This window comes from Dendropsophus ebraccatus, chromosome 15 (genome assembly GCF_027789765.1).
Source record: "Dendropsophus ebraccatus isolate aDenEbr1 chromosome 15, aDenEbr1.pat, whole genome shotgun sequence".
Taxonomy (NCBI): Eukaryota; Metazoa; Chordata; class Amphibia; order Anura; family Hylidae; genus Dendropsophus; species Dendropsophus ebraccatus.
In genome coordinates, this window is record NC_091468.1 from 11024890 (window position 1) to 11051341 (window position 26452).

General features: G+C 41.9%; 1 protein-coding gene across 1 annotated transcript in view; it reads left to right on the forward strand.

Annotated features, from left to right (window-relative positions):
* The window catches only part of USH2A (usherin), a 504580-nt gene that overhangs the window by 44081 nt on the left and 434047 nt on the right, over positions 1-26452 (forward strand). Inside the window, exons 7-11 of the mRNA XM_069955428.1 lie at positions 951-1172; positions 3410-3503; positions 15194-15389; positions 16861-16991; positions 22356-22551. Coding sequence (XP_069811529.1) covers positions 951-1172; positions 3410-3503; positions 15194-15389; positions 16861-16991; positions 22356-22551 — 839 coding nt within the window. The remainder of the gene's footprint in view (positions 1-950; positions 1173-3409; positions 3504-15193; positions 15390-16860; positions 16992-22355; positions 22552-26452) is intronic.

Below are 26452 nucleotides of genomic sequence, written 5' to 3' on the forward strand. Positions count from 1 at the left end.
GGGACGGGCCGACCCGCCTCCTCCAGCGCTTCACCTACAGCCAGGAATAGAATGGCGCCGTACGCGGAAATCGGGCTGTGGTTCAAAAAAAGGACAGCAGATTCTATGGATTCTATCCATGTGAAGAACTTCGCTTCAAGTTTAGTAAAGAACTCAAATTTAACATTAAACAGGTTTTCCATTCAAACATAACTTTTGATATGTTGCTGCCCATGGTGAGGCTACCAATTCCTTCCATAATTCTTATTATCCTATAGGTCTCCTTCCCCCAGTTCTCAGCTGCTGCTTTCTGCTAAAGACACAAAAATCTGTGTATGAGCTTTTCTCTCTGTCTCCCCTCCTGACAGGCTGTATCTGCAACATTGTAGTTTTTTTGTAATGCTGGGAGGGTTAATCTGAACTCAAGTTGCTAATGAACTCACTGTGATTAACCCTCCCAGCATTACAAAGAAGTTACAATGTTGCAAATACAGCTTGTTTTAATCATCAATCTCAGAAAAGAGGGAGGAGGAGGGGGAGACAGAGAAAAAAGCTCAAACACAGATTTTTGTGTCTTTAGCAGAACGCAGCAGCTGAGAACTGGGGAAGGAAACTGAATAGATGATAATAAGTATGGAAGGAATTGTTAGTCTCACCATGTGCAGCAACACATGAAAAGTTATGTTTAAGTGGAATACCCCTTTAAATTCTTTAAACACAAAATAGCAAAATACAGTTACATAGGCCCAGATTTACTAAAACTTTCTAATTCTTAGACATTACAAACATAGATATCATCTTCTAATGTGCTAGAGTTCTCAGTGTGTCAGGCTGATTGTTATATGTGGTGAACCTGCAGACTGTCATTGTAGTAGACCATTTTCTCATCCTATCAGTTGTTAGTATGCTCTTATTATATTAGTCATGTTATTATATGATCTTTTATGGCTCACTGCAATGTCTGTTTTTAGAGACACGCCTTATTCCAATGGAAACGTGACCCTAAGCCTCCTGACTCCAGAGCCGAATCCTCGTCCAGGTTACAACGACTTTTATAAAAACCAGGGCCTTCAGGAGTTTGTTAAAGCCTCTCTAGTGAGGATTCAGTTAACTGGTCAATATCACACATTGGAGTCTAATGTGAGTTTCCGACATCGGTATTATGGCATCCGCGAAATCACCATCAGTGGAAGGTAAGACCATGTTATTGCCTTTATGCATTTTGTTTTGACCACTAGGTGGTGCTCTACAGTATTGTGTTCAGTACAACTGAAAATGGCTTTGTGTGTTTCAGTCTCAATAGCACTACATGTGGTGAGTTATAGTATTGCAAGAAAAAAAAATTAAATTTTCGACACCCTCATCATTCTGATCCTTCATATTAAAATGAGAATATGGCTGTGTGTTAAATACATTTACATACCAGCTGCCTCTATCAGAATCACTATGACACTACCTATGAATAGATATTACAAAAAAAAAAGAGGGAGAGAAATAACTACAACCTTTGCTTCCCCCATATAGACTGTGGCTATTATTTAAAGTGATATTGTCCCCCATTTCCATGTAAGGAGTTCTCAGCACCATTCTTAAGCTTATATTCTATTCATTTCATATCTTACTTTATAAGGGATTTCTTGGTGGTCTCTCCCCTCAAAAAATGCATGTTATTGTTAGTGGACAGTGCCCTATCGGAGAGAATTCAAGGCTGTTTTCATATCCTCGCCTACATCGGCGCCACAGGCCATGCCCCCTCCGTTACATCATCGGTGCTTAAAGTGACACTGCCCCCCCCCCCTCTTTTTGCATTCTGACTTTTCTACATAGGTGTAAAGGATAAATTTAGCAGTTTTCATACCTTATTTTATACCATATGTCATGGTTGTTGTTCAAGTAAAAAATCTCAACTGTAGATTGTGCTAAGTGGGGGGGGTTTCATGGCAACAGCGCCACCTAGCCCCCCCACAGTGCCACAGTTGGCCCCGCCCCTCTGTGACGTCATCACCTCATAGGCCCCAACCCCTTGACGTCCACACCCATGGTACCCATGGTTTAGGCCGACCTAGAGGGGGTGAGCCTAGACCTTAAGCCTAGCCTGTTCCAATAGTCGGCATGGGGGCAGGACCTATGTGACTATGACGTCATGGAGAGGCAGGGCCAACGTTGGTGCTGTGGGCGGGGCTAAGTGATGATGTTGCTGTGAAGCCCCGCCCACTTAGCACAATTTGCAGTTGATAAAAGATCACTTTTTTACTACAACAAGCACCATGACGTATGATATAAATTAAGGTATGAAAACTTCTAGATTTACCTTTTACACCTGTGTACAAAAGTCAAAATGCCACTTTAAATGTCACTTTAAGCCTCGCCTGTCAGTGGCGTTATCTGAATGGGCTGGCCTGACCTCCCTGCTCTTTCTATTCTTTTAAGTTCAGTGGGCGGGGTCTCTCAATGATAGAATGGCCCATTGGGCATGGAAAGAGCAGAGATTACAATCAATAAATGACAATTTGTGCTGAAACTTTCCAACAAAGATATACAGTGACATACATGCCAGGTTCCCCTTAGATGTATAAAGCTCTATATGATTAGCTCCCCCTAGTGTTAAATACAGATTGACAATGTGATTTTATTAGTACTGTACTCATGAAAGCCACCGTCACCAGGGGTGTAACTACCACCATAGCAGCCCTAGCAGCTGCTACCGATCCCGCCACATCTTGGGGCCTGGTAGCCCAGTCCTGCAATACACTGGGCTCCCTGATCCGCCATTATTGCAGCACCTGGAGGCTGAGCGGGCCTTCGGAGTAATGCAAATGTCCCTTTAAATGTCAGCTCTTCTGACGAGCACTTGCATTTAAGTGTTAAAGGTTAGTGGTCAGTCGGGGGAGCAAATATTTGCTATGGGGCCCAGATATTTCTAGTTATGTCCCTGACCGTCAGTGCAGATTTCCAAGAATTCTAACATTGTAACAATGCCAGCAGTCACCAGGTTGTAGGAGAGCTGACCAAATTACCTTCGTTTTTTGTCAGTGGTCACTATACCTGTAGCTAGGTGGGGCTAGTGAGACATATGCCCTGGTCAGAGTATTCACAAGGGGCACCCAGCCACGTCTCTGACCTACCAAATTCCATTTCCACCACTATGCGGGTTGCGCTTCATTTCACCTGGAAACTGTAGTAAAGTTGAAGATAATAATTTGCAAATTATTTTATTATCGACCAAGGGACGGGGATTACAGGATCTCCGCACTCACTAAATGAGAAGAGCATTTTGCAGCTAGTTTAATTATATTTTCTTGTAATGGATGTTTTACTTAGCCGGTACTCTCAACACATTAGAGGCTCCATAAAAGTTGCTTGATTGCGCTGTCATTGTCAGGGAAATGTCACCACTGACTCCAGATAACTAGTTCATTCTCTGTTGCAGATGTAATTGCCATGGGCATGCTAATTCTTGTGATACAAGCGTTTCACCTTACAAGTGCCTGTGTGACACGCAGAGCTTCACCGATGGGGATACAGTAAGGCTTTCAATTCTTCTGTTTTTTTCTTGTTTTTTTTTTTTCTATAATTAGTGAAACGGGAGAGAAATGGAAAAGTTTCCATCTACAGAACTTTTCAACATTAACGAGACCAAAAACCAATTTGTCACCATAAGACAAGACCTTGGTATTCATGTGATGTGTCCGCATCCCCTCAGGTCATTATACCGAGAACAGGAAGTTATTTTATTGTCAAAGGGAAAAGTTTTTGCCCCTCTTCAATGTCTATTATATAACATGTCCTCCAACAAATTAAACAATGATCTCTCTCTCTCTCTCTCTCTCTCTCTCTCTCTGGATGACCGGATACATCAGGTTATTACATGGAAATCTCATTTTAAAACTAATTGTGTAATGCTTCATCTGCCCTGTGGGGGCACTGTAGAGGAATTTTATTAAAGGAGAAGTCCGGCCATTTTTAAAAGCGAGAAGGGAGGAATTTGATAACAAGCATGAAATTACTTCTCCCGGAGCTAGAGATGAGCGAATTTGCCGAAGTTCGGGTTCGTATGAACCTGAACTATCGGCTTCTGATTCCCGCTGTCTGCAGCCTCCGTGAACAGGGTGGATACAGCATAAGGACCGCCTAGAAAACTGGTATACAGCCTATGCCAATGTCTGTATCCCAGTTTTCCGGGCGGTCCGTAAGGCTGTATCCACCCTGTTCACGGGGGCTGCAGACAGCTGGAATCAGAATCCGATAGTTCAGGTTCATACGAACCCGAACTTTGGCAAATTCGCTCATCTCTACCCGGCGCCCGCAGTGAGCGGCAGGACCTGCCTTGGGATTAGAGATGATCAAACAGCTGAAAATCTTAGGTTCTATAGAACTCGTCCGTGGGGAAGAAGGAGACAGCATGGGTACCGCCTGGAATTCCGGGATACAGCTGGGCTCCTCCTTCCCTATGGACCAGGAAGGCATCAGGAATCAAATGCGGAAGGCTCGACAAGATTCAAGTTCTATGGAACCTAAGATTTTCCGCTGTTCAATCATCTCTACTTGGGACCACCGCCGGGCTCCAGGATCTCCGGCGTTGCTCACTGTCATGACCTGGCTGATGGACTGGCCACTCAGCCAGTCAGTGACTGGGGTGGGATGCTGCTCCAGTCACTGATTGGCTGAGTGGGCTGTCCATCACCTGGGACAGGCATTTTCCCTGTCATGACATCATCACAACTTGGGGGAAAATGCCTTCCGGCGGGGGTCCCAAGGCCGGTACTGCTACTCACCGAGGGCGTGGAGAGAGGTAAGTTTGTACTCGTTGTCAAATTCCCCCCTGCTGGCTGCTGGATTTAAAGAAATGTCTGGACTTTTGTATATTGGCATAAGAGGACGCCAGTGTAATAAAAATTACTGCCCCCATGCGTTGCGCCGGATACAAAATCCATGCCAGCTCTGGAGTAGGCATAGATTTTCAGCATGATTTAAGCCTGCTTGACTTGTAATGCAGTTTCTAGCTTTGCTCATCCCTAATGGTGTTGAGCGAGCCAAAACTTCTTACAACATTGTAGATTCCTAATGAATTTTGGAAACAGACTATAGCCTACGGCTTTATTCATGTTTTTCAGGACTCCATAGAGATGTATCCAACTTCTCCAGCTACCAGGAGTCAAATTCGGGTTTGGGTTCGGAGAATAAAGTTGATCGAACCTCGGGAAATCCTAGGTTCGATCGAACTCAAACATTCACAAACCTGACGCATTTGATTGCTGAAGCCTTCCCGGTCCATAGGGAAGTAGGAGACTGCCTGGATACTGCTTGGAATTAAGGGATTCAGCCTATTACCTAGGCTGAATCCCGGAATTCCAGGCAGTACCCGGGCACTCTCCTCCTTTCCCATGGACCGGCAAGGCTTTAGCAATCAAATGCGTCAGGTTTGTGAATGTTCGAGTTCGATCAACCCTATCGGAGAACATTCCCAAACCAACAGATTAGCAAGTCCGGTGAACACTACCCAATGTTGTTAGTTTGGGTCACTTATTTGGGATACTTATTACAGGTATAGAAATGTTCTCCTATTAAACCCACGTGAAACCAGCTTAAAAGTGAGAAGAAAAAGACAAACGATCCCTTGATAGGAGAAAAGGAAAATTTGGACTTTGTAGTGAATAAATTCCTCCACCTACCAATGATCTTCAATAACCCTTTACATCACCTTTATCTCGAATAAATTAAAATTACCCAGATAAACAGTGCGCACCATGGCTATAAATTCTCCTCCGCTCTTCAAACACTAGAAGCAATCTTTCCCTGACTTGATAACAATAAGTGGGATTCCAGTCTTTCATTAGCGGCCCCGGCTAGATCAAATTAATTGAGAAAGATTTTCGGAAAACCCACACATGCACCTTTCTGGAAATAACAAGCAAATTGTTTTATTGTTACATTAAATTTTAATATTACGTTTCCAGTGTCTTCCTTCTGCGGAAGCAAATTAAATAAATCTTTTGATATAAAGACATATCTTTTTACTGTTCGGAAAATTGCCTTAATCATTTAAACACCGTGCCCTCCTGGAGCTAATATTTTTCATGCCTTTTAGATTTTCTGCAGGCAGGTATATCTTGTTTTGCAGGCGGCCAGGTTGGTGTTGTTTCTTATCTTGCCACTCTTTTATGTCTTCTTATAATATAATTATCAGGAGGGAGCATTACATGGCAAATTTATACTGAGTAAATTTTACTTTTCAAATTAAATTATAATTTTTTTCCTTTTTATTATTTAATATGTTGACTTCAAAGTCCTTGCATATTCATTTCCTGTACATGATTTATATATTTTTTGTAGGCATGGGGTAAAGGGGGAAAATGACTAAATTTTAAGTGAAAATAATAAACTATTACTACTACTAAAGGACACAAAATTTTAATGAAAGTTTTTAACTAATTGAAAATAAAAAATTTAAATATATATATATAAAGGTTTTATTTTAATTTGTATGCTGCTTGCGCAAGTATTTAAACTTTTGGGTCTGCTGGTTTTTACGCCAATAACAACTTTAAAAAGTGATTTTCAAAAAAACAGTGCCACACCAGCCCACAGGTTGTATGCGGGATTGCAGTTCAGTCCTATTCATATCAATGGAACTGAAATGTAATAATTTGCACAATTTATGGATATTGAGAAAGCAACTCGAGCATGCATTTGAATGCTGGTGGCTGCAGAAGTTGGATGCAGTCCTAGGGAGTCTGGGAAAACATGGAGATGGCTTATGGACTATGGTTGTATGCTTGTTTTCCAGGACTCCCTAGGCCTGCATCCAACTTCTTCAGCCGAGCATGCTTGAGTTGCACTCATCTCTAGATTTTAGATCTTTTGAAAAGATTATTTTCCAATTCTTTTTGAAAGAATTTTCTCCAGATTGTTCATGTTGGTTGGATTTGGAGGTTACAGATTTTCAGATGTATTTTAAGTCTAGACTATGACTTGGTTATTTAATTTTTTTGTTTAATTACTTTTGTGTTGTACTTACATTGGCATGCAGCAGAGTGTTATCCGATGCCGTTTCGTTCCCACTGGCACCTACATCACATTTCTTTTGACCCTTCTTCTTTCCCAAGAGCTTTTCAAGACTGGAAATCAGTGTCTTTAATCCATCTCATCACTTTCAAAGAGATGCATTGAAGACACTGACTTCCAGCTTCTACAGGTGTGGGACAGCCAAAAAGAAATGTTCCCCTCAGTCTCTGTCATACCAATAGTTTGGGTGGGAACTAGAGATGAGCGAGCCAGAGGAGGTTCGAGTTCATACGAACCTAAACTATCGGCTTCTGATTCCCGCTGTCTGCCCGCTCTGTGGAGAGGGTGCATTCAGCCGGAGGACCGCCTGGAGGACTGGGATAAAACCAAAGGTCATAGGTAGAGATGAGCGAGCACTAAAATGCTTGAGTGCTCGATACTCAAGATGAATATTTCCCAATGCTCGGGTGCTCATTTCGAGTAACGAACCCCATTGAAGTCAATGCGAAATTTGGGCATTTTTGCAGGGGACCCAAGCTCGGCAGAGGGAAGGTTGCCTGAAAACCTGGAAACCCCAGAAAATGATGGAAACAACACAGAAATGGACAGGAAAAAGCTGGGGAAGCATGCATGGACGCCTCTGGGGCTGGCACAACGTGCACAGGACACAGCACAGTGAGGATAGGTATAGCTGAACTACAGATCCCAGCAAGCCAAGAGAATTTCAGCACCAGGACAAATTAACTACTGACAGCTGTACTACAAGTCCAAGCCAGCAGCCAAGTGTAGCAAAAAAAAAAAGTTTAATAATTGTAAGCCCTTAGAAGGACTGTTGGGTTCTTTGTGTCGGATTCCTGCCTAACTGAACACTAATTCCCTGCCTAACGCTCTCCCTGACAGACAGCAGCTCTCTCCCTATGCCTGCGTCAGTTGCGAGCACCGCGGGACTTGATTCTTATATACCCGGGTCATCTGATCTGGCCAGCTAATCACTGCTATCAACATGTAGGTTTCCCTCGTGATGCTACGAGCTCCCAAAGACTCTTCTGCATGATGATTGGCTGATCCCACAAGAGAATCGATGTGCTGCACTCCCTAATCCTAAGCAATTTCTTTCCGCTACATATTGATATTATCTTTGAAGCCCCACCCACTTCCTCTATACTGTATACTTCCTCTATACTATACACCGCAGCAACTTTTCAGCCCAGAATCTACACACAGCAGGGTACGAATTAACCCTTAACACAAAACACAGCCGGATATAATTTTCCAATAAAGCCAGTCCGTCAGATAACTGACATTAACCTAATCAGAGAATCCCAGAAAGCGACAACTTTCCAGCCCGGCCTCCAATTTTCTTTCACAAGCCTTATCTTTATAACCAATTTGTATTCACAGTCTCTGCTGAAATTGATTGCCAATGCATTGGTAAGGCTTTGTAAATTGAATAGAAAATGAATTGGCAGGAAAAGTTAATATCAGGGGTACTCGCCAGTAAATCATTAGCCAACTGGTTGAAATGTCAGGTTCACATGCCATTCATATTAAAGCTACTCATGAATATTAACATTTTTTGTGTTTGATATATATGGTAGTACGGATTAGAACATTTTTCTACAAACGGAGTAGGGGCATAATTGATATATATCATCATCTTATGAATTATTAATAGATAAGTATCTTAATGATGTCAGTATAGTGTATCCCCTGCACTTCCTTAGGAATCTAATTTACTCTGATTCTGCCGGAATCCTTATAATAGAAAACAGCTTTTAAGATGTTCTTAAAGGACCTTTCTCCGCCTGCACAACAGGAGAGAGAAACCACTTTATTAATTTTATTTTGCTAGAGGGTTTCAGAACATAAACACAGTAATCTGATTCAATTACCGACTAAATGAGAATATTACAGAATATTGGTTCGACATGGTATTTAAGAACCGCAAGCTGACATTTCTGCGCTGTACGAATGTAGTGCAAGATGAGGCTGGTGCTGGGGAATAGCTATGGGGGGAAAGAGGTAATATTAGGGGTCCGAGACCCATCGGCCACAGGGGTGAATCGCAGTAGTATAAGGGACGCATGGTAGGTTGGAGCGTTGGGAGCCACAATGTTCCATTTATCCCTTTGGCATTCTATGCAGATGTTCAACATGGCGGCATATCATTGGGGGTCTCAGATGGGGCACTTGACAACATTATAGAGCCATATAGCTCAAGGTTGAGTTAAATTATGAGTGCACATTAGGGATGAGCGAATTTTGCTTTGCTAGGCTCAGAAGTTGGGTGCCTTTGAACTCTGGGTAGCTACACTATGGGTGGCTGGAAAAGCTGGATGCAGTCTAGGGAAACTTCTCCCAGTTTTTCAGGACTGGATCCAGCTTTTCCAAGAACCCCAAGCGGAGCAGCACAGAGTTCAAAGGCAGCCACCAAGCCTAGCAAAGCACTTTGCTTCGCTAGTACTGTAAATCGGCTCATCCCTAGAGCACATGAATACATAAGACTTTTTTATAAAGCTGTATTTGTGATGTTTTGTTTTTTGCCTAACCAGAAAAAAAAGTTTAAAAAATATTGTAGATCTTTAGAGATTAATTGAAAAAAACAAGCATGTCTATCTGTTCATCAATCTACCAATCTATATTATAACTATATTATATTATAACTATGTAGTGAATGGCCACTTTATTTGAGACCCTTGACCTCTCATGATTTGATCTTCCTAGTACAAATGTTGGACCCATGACCAGAAGTGATACAATCTAGTAATAAGTTTTCTCTAGATTTCAAAGTAAATCCAAATTAGATGAGAAAATGCAGTGAGTGACATGGAACATGTCTGGAAATCGGGGTTAGACTAACCAGGGCCAGGATCTCATTGCCAAGTTTTACCAAACAATGGTATTGAGAGTACCCAAAAATATTAAAACATAAGAAGAACTTCAGATAGATCAGATCAAACATGGTCCAGTACGATGGGTGCAGATCTCTTTGGAGAAACATGGCCTGGTCACTTGGATCCAGATCTCCTTGGAGAAATATGGCCCATCAGGTGGATCGATATCTCCATGGAAAAACATGACCTGGTCAGATGGGTCCAGATCTGTGAGGAGAATTTGGCCCGGTCAGATGGATCTAGATCTCTTTTAGAGAAACATGGCCTGTCCACATAAATCCAGATCTCCTTAGAGAAATATGGTGTGGTCAGATGGATCCAGATCTCCATGGAAAAACATGGCCGGCCCCATGGATCCAGATTTTCTTGAAGAAATATGGCCCGTCAGATGGATCCTTCTCCATGGAGAAACATGGCCTGGTAAGATGGATCCAGATTTCTCAGGAGAATATGTCCGGTCAGATGGGTCTAGATCTTCTTTGGAGAGAAATAGCCTCTTCAGATGCATCCAGATTTCCTTACAGAAACATGGCCCAGTGAGATGGGTCCAGATCTCTTTGGATGAACTAAGCACACGCTAACTTCTCTGACACCTGTGGATAGCCTCTTTGACTTATCTAAGTATTGTAGCCTACGAAGTTCATCCCTACATGGCAACTGATTAATCTATGGCAGTAGGAGACAGTCAGCAGGGCAACAAGAGCCAGACAGTCATAGATTGGTTCCAGAAATATTACTTCACTGTCCTACACAGTCCCCAGATTGTTCCCAGGACCCTATTTCAGCAAACGATTATTGGCCGTACTTGGTCGATTACTGGTCGTTCCGGATGATAATCATTTGGTGGAAAAGCTCATGGTTAAAGGCAGCAATCAGCCAACATGTACAATGTCCATATACTATCACTCCTAGAAGGGGTACAGTACATCCTATTGTATTTTACAGAGCAGACCCCTATAGAGCCCGTACCTCTCTGCACTGTATTTTTGAATAGAGCCGACAATCTTCCTGCGGTGATAGAAGGGGAATCCGTCCTGGACACAAAACTATTATTTTGAATGAACAGTTAAAGGAACTGCAGATTAGGACTCAAAGGAGATTAATGGATATAATTAAACTAATAGACATGTGAACTTGTATGATTTATTTTTACTATTGCTCCATTAATCAGAAATTTAAATCCTTAATAAGGCTGATTTTGCAATTTTTTTTTGTGGCGTACACAGAACACTAATGTCATTTTGAAGTGCCTTTGCCCCAGTTTATGGCACCTTGGTAACCGGGGCCACTGTTTTATATTTATCTTTCTTCCATCGGTTCCCAGCCATGATTAAGGACTGGATCCACCCAAAACGCATTGGGACTAGTCATCCAGTGTTTAAAACCTGGAATAAAGCTTGGTTTTATACTCTCCTTTGGGTTTACTGGAGCTCCTTGCTTATTGTTGACCCTACTGGTGCTCATTTACCGGAACAGCAGTGTTTTTCTTGGCCCTTGAAAGTTTTAATAACTCTGCATAGACTTTGATTTGACTATGATAAAGAAAATTTGTGCACAGGGCTGAGGGCTCCATCCCAGGTGGGACACAAGCCCAGGTCACAGGAAGGCCTGAGAAAGCATGCTGACTGCACACAAAACCACTAGGACCACTAAGCAAACCCTATAGGCCATCAGACACAATACACAGGACCAGTCCCATTCAGATGAATGAGAAACCCTTCTAGGCATGCTCATTCACCGATAGAGGTCATTCTACAGGAAGGGGGATGCTGATTTGTGAGCAGCAGCTATTGTGTGCACCTTTGTCATCTATATACAGGTGTCACTGTACTTGTGTCTGTGTTATCTATATACTGGTGTCCCTGTCACTGTACTGGCAAAAACACAAACGATCCTAGCAAGGATCTGCTGCTGTCGTTCCATGTAACAGGAGCGGCAGCAACCGACCGCCGCTATCTCTTATGGGCTGCCTGGACGATCTGACAATCGCCCAGGCAGCCCCCCGCAGTTTCTCAAGCCCCCCCCCCCCCCCCGCATTTACCGCTCACTGTTAGCGGATGTAATAGCGCCGGCAGGAAACGAGAAGCAATCAAGCGCTGACCTGACAGGTTGGCACTCACTTGCTCCACTTGCTTGACTTATGTTGGCTGAACCTGCCACTCTATGGTGAATGGGGCTCTCGCGATTAACCACCGACAGATGATGTCAGTTTTGATGCCAAACGCTCCTGTATATGGGAAGGAAGGGCGGCGAGCGGGAGGTTTAACAGATTTATCGTTCGTCCATCAGTTATTGAAGGTGTGCGGCCACCTTTAGTTTTAGACCTTAGTGGTCACAATGGAAGCTGCAAGATTTTCAGATTATTTTAATCAAGATTGTAAAATGAAAAATAAAAATAAAAATAAAATAATTAACACAAAAACATGATTTGCACAATGGGTCATTCTCTAATGTCAAGTACCCTAAAAAAAAACAAAAAAAAAAAAAAAAAACCTGTATAAATTAACATTGGCCCAGTTACCCCAAGAAAAAGACATATACCACATCAAAATAATTGATAAATCATGTCAAACAAAATTAAAAAGTTTCTATTACGGTAATACAAAATTATCTCCAAAAAACAATTTTTGAATGCTTTACTATCTTTCAAACTATAAGTCCAAAAATTCTTTAAAAAAAAGTGCATAAAAATTGTAGTCATCGGAAAGAAAATTGCAAAAACTTCATTAGTCAATAGTTAAACAAATCAAAATACTAAATTGTTTTAAAAAGAGCTAAACTGTATCCGCTCCTCCCAGCTCCATATACCTTAGACTGAAACCAGATAATAATGAACTCTTTTATTGAGGAATATTTCACTTTTCTCCCCAAGAATACTAAAATGACCTCTATTTATAGAGTCTGGAATGGACCCCAAACAGGGAGGCGACCATTGCTTTATAGTATGGTAACCACATCAGTAATTGTTCCAGAGCTTCTCCTCCATTACTCTTTCATTATCCTCAGAACCTATATCATTATCATGACATTGACGCCATAATCAACTCAAATTACCGCCGATGATAAAATCCTGCCGTGCTTAAGATTGATAGCGCTAAGGAAGACGCCAGCCCTGTGTGGGCCAAGCGAAGCCCCTCTACAACGTTCATTTCCCTGACCTTATTTCGGAGGTAGATGTCAATTATTTATTTCTACTTTCCTATGGTGATGTTTTAAACATTCTACCCTACTTGTTATTCCTGCTGGCATTGCGACTGTCCTTTGATATTATTCTTTAGTACATCAAATGGGAACATTTTAGTATTTTTTGATTGCCCTGATAGTTTCATGCAAGTTTTAATGTATTCAGTTCAAAGATCTTAAGAAAGTCTGGCTCATTATTGGATAGGCAATAAAAAACAGAAATGATTCCGACAGAGTATATTGAGCTATATTTCCCAACAGAAAAAGTGAGCACCGATTCATTACAGCTGACCACCGATGGGTACGGGGGGTTCCTGAAAATTAGGAAAGTGCACGACATATAGATATATGCTATTAAATGCCGGGCACAAGTATATTATGTGCATACATACCTCTTTGTTTCATCTATTTAATTATTATAAATTTTTTAGTTGTTTATTTTTGTTATATTTTGTTCCAATTAAAAAAAAAAAATTATTTTCAAATAATATAATTTGTAATTCAAATTGTAACGCTGGGTTCACACTGCGTTTTTGCACTACGTTTAATGCATGGGTCTCCAAACTGCGGCCCTCCAGCTGTTGCAAAATCACAATTCCCATCATGCCCGGACAGCTAAAGCTTTGGATTTGGCTGTCCAGGCATGATGGGAAATGTAGTATTGCAACAGCTGGAGATCCACAGTTTGGAGACCCATGGTTTAATGTATGCGTTTTTATTTTTAATGTTTTTGTGTGGAAGTCAATGGAAAGCGGCTTTGAAGGGATTGCACACAATTGCATTCATCTTCACATCCCTTTTTTATCCTTTTTCCCCCCTATAAAACATATTTGTTAAATGGACTGCAGTGTGAACCCAGCCTCATTCAGATACCAAGATAGGAAGCATACGTGCTTAACCTTTAAGTCTACGGTAATTGAAGGGGGACTCGGGAGAAAATGATTTGCTTTTAAATCAACTGGTTCCAGAAAGTTATATAGAATTGTAATTAACTACTATTTAAAAATCTCATGTCTTCCACTACTTATCAGCTGCTGTGTGTCCAGCAGGAAGTGGTGTATTTTTTCCAGTCTGACACAGTGCTCTCTGCTGCCACCTCTGTCCATGTCAGGAACTGTCCAGAGCAGGAGAGGTTTTCTATGGAGAGTTCCTGTAATGGACAGAGATGGCAGCAGAGAGCACTGTGTCAAAATACACCACTTCCTGCGGGACATACAGCAGCTGAAAAATATGGGAAGACTTGAGATTTTTGAATAGAAGCAAATTACAAATCTATATAACATTCTGAAACCAGTTGAAAAAAAAAAAAAAACATTTTCACCGGAGTCCCCCTTTATAGGCACATACAGTATATACCAATATATTACATTAACAAATATTCTGAAAGATCGTCCTCCAAAATCTATAGTTTCTTTTCCTAAAAACTCCCAATTCATCATCTTTTTTTTTTGCCGTATTAATTAAAGTAAATTTTAATTGAAGTCTCGGAATCTTTAACAATCACCGTCCGCTCTGACATTGTTTTTTTTTTTTTTCCTTCCGTTAACTTTTTGCCATTAAGTATACACTGTATTTTTATGCAAATTTCAACAAGCCTCTATGCCTCCGGGGATTGCCCTAGAGGGAAATTCAGGCAGTGTTTGATTTATGGTACATTTGCAGTAGTTAGTCCATTTTACTGCTGGTGTGTTACTTTTAGTTAGCCATGCTAACAGCTTTAACTTAAAAATTAAGCCCTTTAAGTGGAACAATATTTATTGTGCCATTACTAGGAAGCCTCTTGGTAGAAGAAGGCATCTACTGGGGTCAAACTTCAAAGAAAAGCGATGCCAACAGACGGACAGGGTCACATGAATATGTATGAGCGTGCTTACTGTGACCCACTGAAGTCATTGTGCGGCACATAGGAGGGGATAAATCCCTATTTTTCAAAAGGATAAAGAGCCTCAGGCAATTCTGTTCAGTGACTAAATTGTTCCTAAGAGTGTGAATTGGTTAATCCATATTTTCCAAAATTATCACATGAAAGCAAGCTGATAAGCTTATAAATTGAACATGAACGTGGGACTCAGACTATCACTCTGGATTTTTTATATTATTATTATTTTTTTTTGTTATATTTTTGTCTCTAGTGTGATCGCTGCCTGCCCCTCTATAACAACAAGCCGTTTCGTCAAGGTGACCATGTGAATGCTTATAACTGCGTGCCGTGCCAGTGCAACAACCATTCATCCAGCTGTCACTATAATGCAAGTGGAGACCCTCACCCCCGTGACCACGGCCGAGGAGGCGGAGGGGTGTGCGACAATTGTTTGCACAACACTGCAGGTAACGGGTTCACTATTACAGCATGGCTCTGGGCGCGTAATGTAGGTTTGTGTGGTCACCTGATATAAGCAGAGCCTAAATGTCGCAGAATTGGGATATACATCCAAAAAATTACACATGCTAGCAAGAAGGTTATGTAGAGTTTTATAATTATGTATTGTTCCTATATATATATATATATATATATATATATATATATATATATATATACAGACCTAAGTGGCCCTATGGTTACAGAGCAGAAATATTGCATGGTTGATCCTATATGTCTTTCATCTGCACCATCTATATCATTATTACTGACAGGCTGCATTGTGTAGGGTTGGTACATGACACGCTCTCTTTGAGTAACTATGTCCTGGCCAGAATCAAGACAATGTAGGAAACAAGGATAAATGATAAATGATTTTCTTTTTAAAATGAACTGGCATTAGTAAGTTATATAGATTTGTATTAATTCTCAACTCTTTCTGTACTTATCAGCTGCTGTATGTCCTGCAGGAAGTGATGTATTCTTTCCAGTCTGATACAGTGCTCTCTGCTGCCACCTCTGTCCATGTCAGGAACTGTCCAGAGCAGTAGCAAATCCCCATAGAAAACCTCTCCTGCTCTGGACAGTTCCTGACATGAACAGAGGTGGCAGCAGAGAGCACTGTGTCAGACTGGAAAGAATACACCACTTCCTGCAGGACATCCAGCAGCTGATAAGTACTGGAAGACTGTAGATTTTTAAATAGAAGTAAATAACAAATCCGTTTAGCTTACTGATGCCAGTTCATTTAAAGGGGGGGGGGCACTGGAGTTCCCCTTTAAGAGGCAAATCCTGTTAGCAACCAGGAGACATGATGAATACCAGGAATAAGATGCTGAGGACCAAGAATGAAACCAGAGCCATGCTGGCGACCAGGAATGAATAGGGAGCAATGCTGAGGAGTAGGGGCAGCATAAGGAGCCATACTGGTGACCATTTTATGATTTTCTGAAGCCATTTGACCCTTCAACCATTTTTAAGGTTATTTTATACTCCATAAAAGACCATTTTCTGTGTAATTGTGGCTGCTCAGATCACATAGTAGCCGTTGTATTCGGTATGTATACTATTATATGGCATGGGAAAGTTTAATAAAGTTCCTTACCTGTCTATGCATCTTGTGCAGCTCTTAGAACACACAGAGCGGTCCAGTTTAGGTGAGAATCTCGGCCTCTAGAATTGCCCCTATGTGGCGCTTCTCTCCAGAGACGCGGGTTTGGGTTGTGTAACAGATGGAAGTTAAATGAAGTAAAACACCGTTTGAAACAGGTTCATAGTTTCATATGCTGCGGATCACTACATTGGCAGGTAGAGATGAAAGGTGCATTAAATGGACATTGAGGAAATTATCCTTCTCTCTAAGGAATATGGTCTAACAGGCTCCTGCAGATCATTTTCATACACTTCAGGATTTAACCCCGCGCTCCTGGTCTCTTGTAGGAAGAAACTGTGAAGTTTGCAAAAGGTTCTTTTATCGGAAATTTGAGGCTGACCCATCTGCCATTGACGTATGCCAACCCTGTGACTGCAACCAGGCCGGCACCGTAAACAGGAGCCAGGATTGTGATGAGGTAATCAGAGCCCAGGACTCGTTGGGAACGCTAAACCCTGTCATACTGTTAGCGAGTATTGTATTAAAGGGGTTGTCTAAAATTAAAGGGGATGTTCACCAATATTTTTTCTTCTTTCGAATGAACTGGTCCCAGCAAGTGCCAGAGATTTGTAATTTACTTATATTAAAAAAATATCCAGCCTTCCACTACTTATCAGTTGCTGTATGTCCTGCAGGAAGTGGTGTATTCTTTCCAGTCTGACACAGTTCTGTCTGCTGCCACCTCTGTTCATGTCAGGAACTGTCAAGAGCAGGAGCAAATCCCCATAGAAACACCTCTCCTGCTCTTCAGACTGGAAAGAATACATCACTGCAGGACATACAGCAGCTGATAAGTAATGGAAGACTTGTGACAAGTGCTGACAAATTTGACAGTCCCATGCGTTGAATAAAAATAGAATACTTTACTGGATAAAGGTTGCGGTGAACAATACACGTAATGCAACAGTACAGATATTGACTCAGTAAACGCTGTTGCTGACAGTGAGGTAGAACCAGTGCTTGTGAGAGTTGGTGCTTTGTAGAGAAGAGTAAGAGGAGTGGAGTTGCCAGTGGAGCCCTGCCCAATGTAGTATATGTGCTCTGCTGGAACAAGGGTGTTGAAAGAAGAAGAGAAAAGTAATACTCGTACTCATGGATGCCTAGTTGTGGCTCTGAACCATCTATGTCCCCTAGTTGTGAGATACCCATCCAAGGTGGGCAATATGAGCCCCAGTCATTGGTTATATGGGTGTAGCAGGTTGCCAAGACTTCCCAGTCGTCAAGCACTGCACAGTAGGATACGTAGACCTTTTCCCTGGTAGCTTTGTCCTACTGGGGTCAGTTCCTATTGTTTCAGGAGACTGCACATTTTAGAAAGGTTCCTGGCGTGTGCCAGGGTTTTCCTAGGTGGCTTCTCTCTCCTAAGTTGAACTTAGCACCTAAGTATACAGCACTGCATACTTGCTGTAGTTGCTTGCGTAGAGAATAAAGTCTTTAGTAACTGTCTGTCTCCGTTCCTGTCAAGGGTCCTGGGCAAAGACAGGCCCTGGCTTAATTTCTGCAACAACTGGTTTGGGTTTGTTTCCTCTCACACTGAATACTAGTTAGAGACTGACTCCTTCCTCCACCAAAACTAACTCCTCCTACAGGGGCAAATCTAAACCCTCCTGTGAGTGGTGAGGCTGAGTGTGTGTGAGAGGGAGGAAAGATAGGATAGGTTGGAGGAAAGAGCAACTGTGTCTGGTCAGCACACAAATACGTAGTACAAAACAGTTAACCCTTGACTTCAGCTGTGCATAGGAAACACGAAAACAGTGGTGACACCTAGTGAACAATACAAAGTATTACATCTCCCACTTATTAACCTGAAAGAGTGACTAAAGGCCCTATTCCACCAACAGATCTGACTACAGATTATCTGCCAAAGATTTGAAGCCAAACCCAGGAGTGGATTTGAAAAGAGGAGAAATCTCAGGCTTTCCTTAATGACCTGTTCTCTGTTTATAGTCTGTTCCTGGGTTTGGCTTCAAATCTTTGGCAGATAATCTGTCATCAGATTACTCAGGTGCTTTACTCAGGTGCTCTAGACAGTACCCGTGGTGGGACACCACATGGGTATACTACTTTATTTTTAATGTTGCTATTTTACTTGTCACATTGTTAAACTCTTCTGGCACTGCATACAGTAAAGTATTAGGGAAGAATTAGAGTTAAAACTGGTTTGTGTTGCCACATTTATTGATAAAAGACAAGGATATAAGGAGTTTGGTCACATGACCTTCCCACAGATCTCTCTCTAACCTGAAGTGTATTCGGAGAGATGAGTGTGCCAAATTCAATCTCTCCAGGTCAGAACCAATGCCTGCAAGCTTAAGTCCAACCTTCTCTCCCCTAAGGGCTGGAACTTTCTAGTCAATCCGGCTCTGGCCAAGAAATGTTAGAAAGCGTCTGCCAGCTTTTCAGTTGAGTAGACTTTAGTGCTTGGCCATATGCTTTGTCTTGGGCCTGGTCTCTCCCCGGGTTCCCTGGTTGGGTTTCTGTTGTAGGAATGTCAGGATAACTAAAACAGAGGGGCATCAGTTTCTTGAATGTATAGTCAAAGATTAGAAACACATGGTTCCATTTTATTTATTCATTGATTGATTTTTAAAAACAGCACCACACCTGTCTACATGTTGCATCTGATATTGTAGCTTCACTTCATTGAAGCTAATGGGACTGAGCTGTAATACTATGTAGAACATGACATTTCCTAATCCTCTAAAACCCCTTTAAGTTTTTCTTACGTCTCCCAACCAGACCCTGTTCTTTGAATTGGTTTCAGCAACTGCTCAGCAAGAGACGGCAATAAGATCCCAGCAATAAGAAGTCACAGGCTTTGGTGTAAAAACCTGATCTTCTCCATGATTCATAGCCACATTCACAATATTGAAATGTTTGCAGTGTAAAACACACACCAACATGGAAGTGAATGCAGAAAGAATGAATAGAGCCACAATACAGAGCGGCAGCGGAGGAAAGTGATTAAGACGCATTAAAGATGAGATTAATAAGTCAGAAGTGTAAGAGCCGCAATGAATTAGATGTTACAGAGAGAAGCCATTCACTGTAATGCTTTAAGATCCGACCCCGGAAAGACGGAGTTGTACAAGGTGGAAGGTTTTCAGAGAGGAGAATGAATCAGCGGGTTACAGCCATCACTCCTGAAGTTATGTAAGAGAGAAAGAACACGATTCTCCGCTTTCATTTATAGAAGCAAAAGTCAAGAAAGCAACAACAAAAAAAAAAATCACTGATTGCTTCTAATACACAAAGACATACTGTATACCCAGTCCCTTGGTAGACACCAAAACCCAACATCACCCCCACAAAGTGCTCCAGCAAAACGCCTGTGAGTCTCAAAGACATCAGGGGGTTGTCCAGTGCAGCCTTAAAGGGGTTATCTCCCAAAAAGAGAGAGAGAGAAAAAAAAAGGAAAAATAAAGCTCTAAAGTAATTAACCATATAATATATGTGAAAAGAAAGAGAATATATATATATATATATATATATATATATACATACATACATGCTTGCAGTCAAAGGGACATTTGCAGATCCCAGGAGGCCTGTTACCTGGTGCTGCAAATGAAGATGGTTCGGGGGGGGGGGGGGGGGGGTAGTGTGTTGCGTTGCGTGTTGCTGCCCCCTCTAGTGTACTGTACCCCTACCCCCTCTAGTGTATTGTATCCCTGCCCCCTCTAGTGTAGTGTGCCCCTGCCCCCTATAGTGTACTATGCCCCTGCCTCCTCTAGTGTACTGTGCCTCTGTCCCCCTCTTGTACACTTTGTACCTGTCTACCTCTAGTGTACTGTGCCCCTGCCCCTGTCTAGTGCACTGCGCCCCTTTCCCCTCTGTGGTCAGGGGGGCCCCTACATCTACACGAATGATAGCACAGTATAGTGCAGTCTATGCTGAACGACCAATCATGGTGGGACATCACAGGCCTGCTCAGCCAGTCAGCTGAAGAGGCGGGTCACTGCTACAGTCGCTGACTAGTTGAGCGGGTTTTCTGCGTCACATCCCAAGTCCCGTCTCTAGACCAGGAAGTGGCCAGGGAATAGAGCAGCAGAATGTGGGGACCAGTGCGGGAGGTAAGTGGATGTTATTTTTTTCACCCAACCCCTCCCTGGATATTTTGAAAAAAGTGGTCCTGCCCGGAGTTCTCCTTTATAGAGCTAAATACTTCAGTTACAGTCATTTTTAGCTATTACTAGCATTGTCATTTATTTTAAGTCCCTCTCTCTTCATATATTTGAGGCTTATACTCCCTATAACATTTATCCGAGTCTTATCCTCACAAAGGATCCACAGGACACGATCAACTAACCTTCATGTGAGTGAGCAGGTGGCAAAGAGTTAACCATAAAAACGCATTTGTGCCTGTGGCATAAACCAGCTAAATAGACAGAGAAGAAGCAAAGGAGGAAACGGGGGGAGCCAAGAGAAATCAATAGCTGATTCTATGATACAACACTGTGATTGAACATGGAGAAAGGAACCTGCAAGGCTGAGGGCCGAATTGACAGAGAAACAGTCAATTTTCACTAAATGGATCTAATTCTTCAAAAAAAGGATTATTTCAGATAAGAAGGAGAAGCGGCCCCTTTAACTGTACATGAGCTATTTGTAGGATTGGGGCCCATGCTAAGTGATCTTTCTGTTTTCCTGATCTTATAAACCATTGCTTATTGCATAATTTTGACAGACAGAGATAAATGAGGATAGATAAATGATAGGATGATATGAGGTAAACCAGGCCGATTCGGCTGATGAAACGATTAACAGCTGATTTAGGTCCAGACCTAAAATCATCGGCCGTTGAGCACGCCTGACGCCTGGTTAGGCCTATGACACTGGCTATTCTGTGACCCGGCTTGGTCACAGAACGGCCAGTGTTAGTGAAGATCATCCCGGCCGATACTGCAGTAACGGCCCTATGATCTTCATTTGTGCTGAATTGGGATGTGGGCACTTCCGTGTGTGCCCGAATCCCAATTCACTATTGAACACAATGGAGCCACACTCTTCATTGTGTAACCTGTCAGGGATGCGCCCGGTACTGCACCTTCACTGACACCGGCCGTTCTGTGACATGGCTGTGTCAAAGAACGGCCGGTGTCATAGGCCGTGTGAACCGGGCCTTAATGTGTAAAAAAAATCTTCTACAGTACATACCTCTCCAAGCTTGCTTCGGCCCGCTCCTTGCCTACAGACAAGGAAGGCGCTGCATCTCAGGTTAAAGGGGTGGAAGAAAAAAAAATCAACCAGAAAATTATATAGATTTGTAAAATACTTCTATTTAAAAAAAAATTCCAGTCATCCAGTACTTATCAGCTGCTGTATGTCCTGCAGAAAGTGGTGTATTCTTTCCAGTCTGACACAGTGCTCTCTGCTGCCACCTTTGTCCATGTCAGGAGCAGCAGCAAATCACCATAGAAAACCTCTCCTGCTCTGGACAGTTCCTGACATGGACAGAGGTGGCAGCAGAGAGCACTGGGTCACATTAAAAATAATACACCACTTCCTGCAGGACATACAGCAGCTGAAGTAGTGGAAGACTTGAGATTTTTAAAAAGAAGTAATTTATAAACCTGTATGACTTTCTGGCCCCAGTTGATAAAAAAAAACAAAAGAAAACACCGGAGTACCTATTTAAGCAACTGTCTTTTCTAGTCGTATACAACCCCTATCAGCTGATACCGGTACTAAGAGCCCAGGCCAGATAACACCCCTGTGTCTTTTTGCTAGTGTTTTTTTTTTTTTTTTTATCCATTTTATTGTCTATATTCATGTCTTACAGCTTGGAGGTCAGTGCAAATGTAAAGTGAATGTTTGGGGCCGGAGATGTGATCAGTGCAAAGATGGATTTTACAATTTGCAGGACACCGACCCCAATGGCTGCCAACCCTGTCACTGCAACATATCCGGAGCGATCGATGGAAGTCATTCATGTCATCAAAGCACAGGCCAGTGTCAATGCAAAGCACATGTGATTGGTAAGTACCAGGCACCAACACCCATTAACCCCAATAGAGGGAGATTGTCTCCAGCTCCTTCTCTGTCTCATTTGGATTTTATACAAAAAACATTGGCAGAGATACAAAGTAAGTATGTACTGTATATTGACAGCGTATGTGCGAGCAGCTACTGTGCCCGATCAGGAGTTTGTGGTAATGCCTCCTCATAATAAGCTGCCATTTCTGTTCTGTAGAGGGGGCAGTCATCTCATATTATCCCAGACAGGAATGGAGACAACATCTATATAGAGATGACATAGGATCCACCACTCACAATAGGTGGCAGTTACAGCTATCTTCCTCCCCCGCCTGCAAACTGACCACTGCACAGGTCACAGAGCATGCCTACAACTCTCTTCCATAGAAGGTAATGATTAAAAGGGAATGTGTCACCTAAATTTTCTTTTACTGATTAGAGTCACATATTAAAACTTATTTCACTTTTTGTACATTGTTATGGGGGCGGCCATATTGCCTGGGCCGTTTTTACCAGCATTTAGTGACATGCTTTACAGCAAGACTCATGGACATAGATGACAATAGACACTCTGTCCCCTTGAGATGGATGTCAAACATTACTGAGCACTATTGTCTCCTTTATCTACTGGTGTCACATGACCCTGCCATGCTGTACAGCAGCCTCCTCTTATCACCGCAAAAACAACGGGAAGTCTCAACTTAGTTTTAGCTCCTGTGGTGAGAATGAAAACTACAAGATCTGTATTTTATAATATAGATTGAAAATGGAAAATGAGAAAAAAATGTCCCCAAAAATTCTTAAGGGATGGCACATTCCCTTAAATCTCCAGTCCACAGGTTCCTATGCGCATGTAGCTTCTATAAAGAAGATCTAAGCAGTTTAGACAAGACAGCCTTCTCTATAATCAAGTAAAGAAAAAAAAATTCTACCATCCGAATATTAGAAATATGAATATGGCTTTAAATGGCAAGAAAAAAAAAACATTTATACTAATGTCCAGACTTCTTGGCCGATCTCTAGATATTGCAAAGAGAAGCGCACAGTAGCCACCCCACAAATCATGTACAGAAAATAGAATGGAGCCCAGCCCATGCAGCTGGATGGAGATCACAGTGTAAATGTAAAAATATAAGCCATATTCACCGGCCCTGATCCCCTGCAGCTCTCACGGCTACTTGTCCTTGCTGCCTTCTCCTGTGATAGGTTGTCCCTACAGGAACCTCCCTCTTTGCTGCAGCCAGTGATTGGCTGAACCACGTCCTGCTGGGACAATATGTTACAGGAAGCAGCCAACAATAGTGGGGACTGGAAGCTGTAGGGGGCAGTGGCAGGAGATCAGGGCAGGTGAGTATGGCTTCTTTTTTATTGTTACATCACACAAACCAAATATAATAATTAAAAGAAAACACTGACACTGTTGGAAAATCCATCTACCTAATAGATTATCCTAGACCGCCAGGAAATAGAATATGAAGATTTCTCATGAACTTATCCTAGACCACCACAACTAGTGGCAGTGACATCTGCACCAGATTACACCACCAGGGAAGCTTAAAGGAGTTGTCCAGCGGGGGGAAAAAAATCTTTCAAATCAAATGGTGTCAGAAAGTTATATACTGTAGATTCATAATTTACTTCTATTTGAAGCTACTATATATCCTGCAGGAAGTGTTGTTTTATTTACATTCAGACACAGTGCTCTCTGCTGACATCTCTGGCCGAGACAGGAACTGTCCAGAGCAGGAGAGGTTTTCTATGGAGATTTGCAACTGGTCTGGACAGTTCCTGACATGGACAGAGGTGGCAGCAGAGAGCACTGTTTCTGAATGTAAATAAAACAACACTTCCTGCAGGACAGACTACAGCTGATAAGTATGGGAAGACTTGTGATTTTTAAATAGAAATAAATTACAAATCTATATAATTTTCTGACACCAGTTGATTTGAAAGAAATTTTTTTTCACTGGACAACCCCTTTAAGGGATCATTCACACGTACAGGATCCACAACAGATTTGATGGATTAGATATCAATGTAACTAAATAACTGAACACAGCATCAAATCTGCTGAGGATCCTGTACATGTGAACGCACCCTAAAGAGGTATTCCGGGAATAGGTGTTTTTTTTTACAACATGGCCGGGCATGGGCTCTTTTAACATAATAAAGTAAACTTACCTCCCTGGCTCCAGAGCCGCTGCTGTAATGGCCTCTCCAATCGTCACCGAAATGGTGCTGGTGCCATGACATTGCAGGCCCGCCCAGCCAATTAGTGACTGATGCGGGACTCCCCTGCAGCCGCTGATTGGTTGGTATGCAATGATGTATCCAGAAGTGGCAGAATGGTAGGAATGAAGTTGCGATTGCGGCGGAGCTCGAGCCAGGGAGGTAAGTTTACTTATCAAAATTTCCCTTCTTTTCAGAATCCCACCAACCAATGTCAATGTAGCTATAAGGGACTATATATATATATATATATATATATATATTGTCCCTTTTGGTACATTAGCACTTTTCAAAACTGTTTTAGTCCTAATGAGTTCTAAGCAAATCTTTCTTATGTCAGGTTTCTTATTAAACCAAAATAAATGGATTTTTTTTTTTTACATTTTTTTTCCCATTGTGATAAATCGTTCCCTTTCCCCATTATATTTCTTTGAACTGTTCTTATGAAATGCAAAATAAGTCAACATAATTCCACTGATCGTGTACATGGGCAGGGTTACTTATCAAGGGCTATATAATTTTAATTTTGTAATTCAATGCCAAACTGATTATAATAAACTACCGCCTCCTGTGTTATTTATCATGTTCTTTTACAAGACGCTCTTTTTTGTTTGTGGCTCCCACAGGTATTTTTCAAAAATTAGATTTGATTATAGCAATTTATTACTTTCAAAATATTTGAGGGGTGCTACGGCTACATAAGGACAAAATTTATCAAGTGCCTGAAATACACTGTGCATATAATACATTCTGAAATGTTGATGTATGGGAATATTATGATAAAGTGAGCACAGGACTGCAGGCATACCTGTCGAAAGATCTTTGTAAGGAAGCGGAAAAACATAACCAGTTTAAGCGCTTTTAAATTACACTGATTTTTTTTTTCTTTTTTTTTTTTATGTGATTTTAGGTATAAAGACTGTAATATAGAGGTAGATTATTGAAATTGGCTGATAAGGATGTAATGTATAGGGGGGGGGGGGGGTGTATTATGGTTCCTACATATGATAATACAGCTTGTGTCTGTTCATTAATTAAATTAATGTTCTAAAGGCCGATAGAGAGAATTCCGCCATTGTGTGATGTTACTGGAAGATGTTACCGTGGTGAAGGAGTTACATGGAGGATCTTTGTATTCGTCACAGCGCTGGGGTAAAATTTTAGGGGTTATCCAGTAAAAAAAGATAATTATATTTTATGTTTAGATTGATATTAAAGGGAATCTATCAGCACCTGGAGCCGACCCGAGGAGCGGACAGTGTGCATTAAGTGACAGTTTACTAGTAAGCAGGTACCTTTGCCTTAGCTCTCGGGGGAGGGGATGCTGCACAATATCTTCCATTGTAACAAGTGTTAAAGAGGAGTTGTGGTAAGGCGCTGGTGCTGCACTCTGGAACGTCTTAAGGCCCTATTCCACGGAACGATTATCGTCCGTATTCGGCCGATATCAGCCGCTACGGACGATAATCGTCCCGTGGAATAGAGTGCAACGATCAGCCGACATCGTTCATGTCGGCTGATCATTGCAGTCGCTTGTTTTCCAACATGTTGAAAAACAAGCGACTGATACAGCAACGATCTGCTGCCGTCGCTCCGTTGAATAGGAGCATCGGCAGCAGATGCTGCTATATCCTATGGGCTGCCCTGACGATCAGCGATCACCCAGGCAGCCCC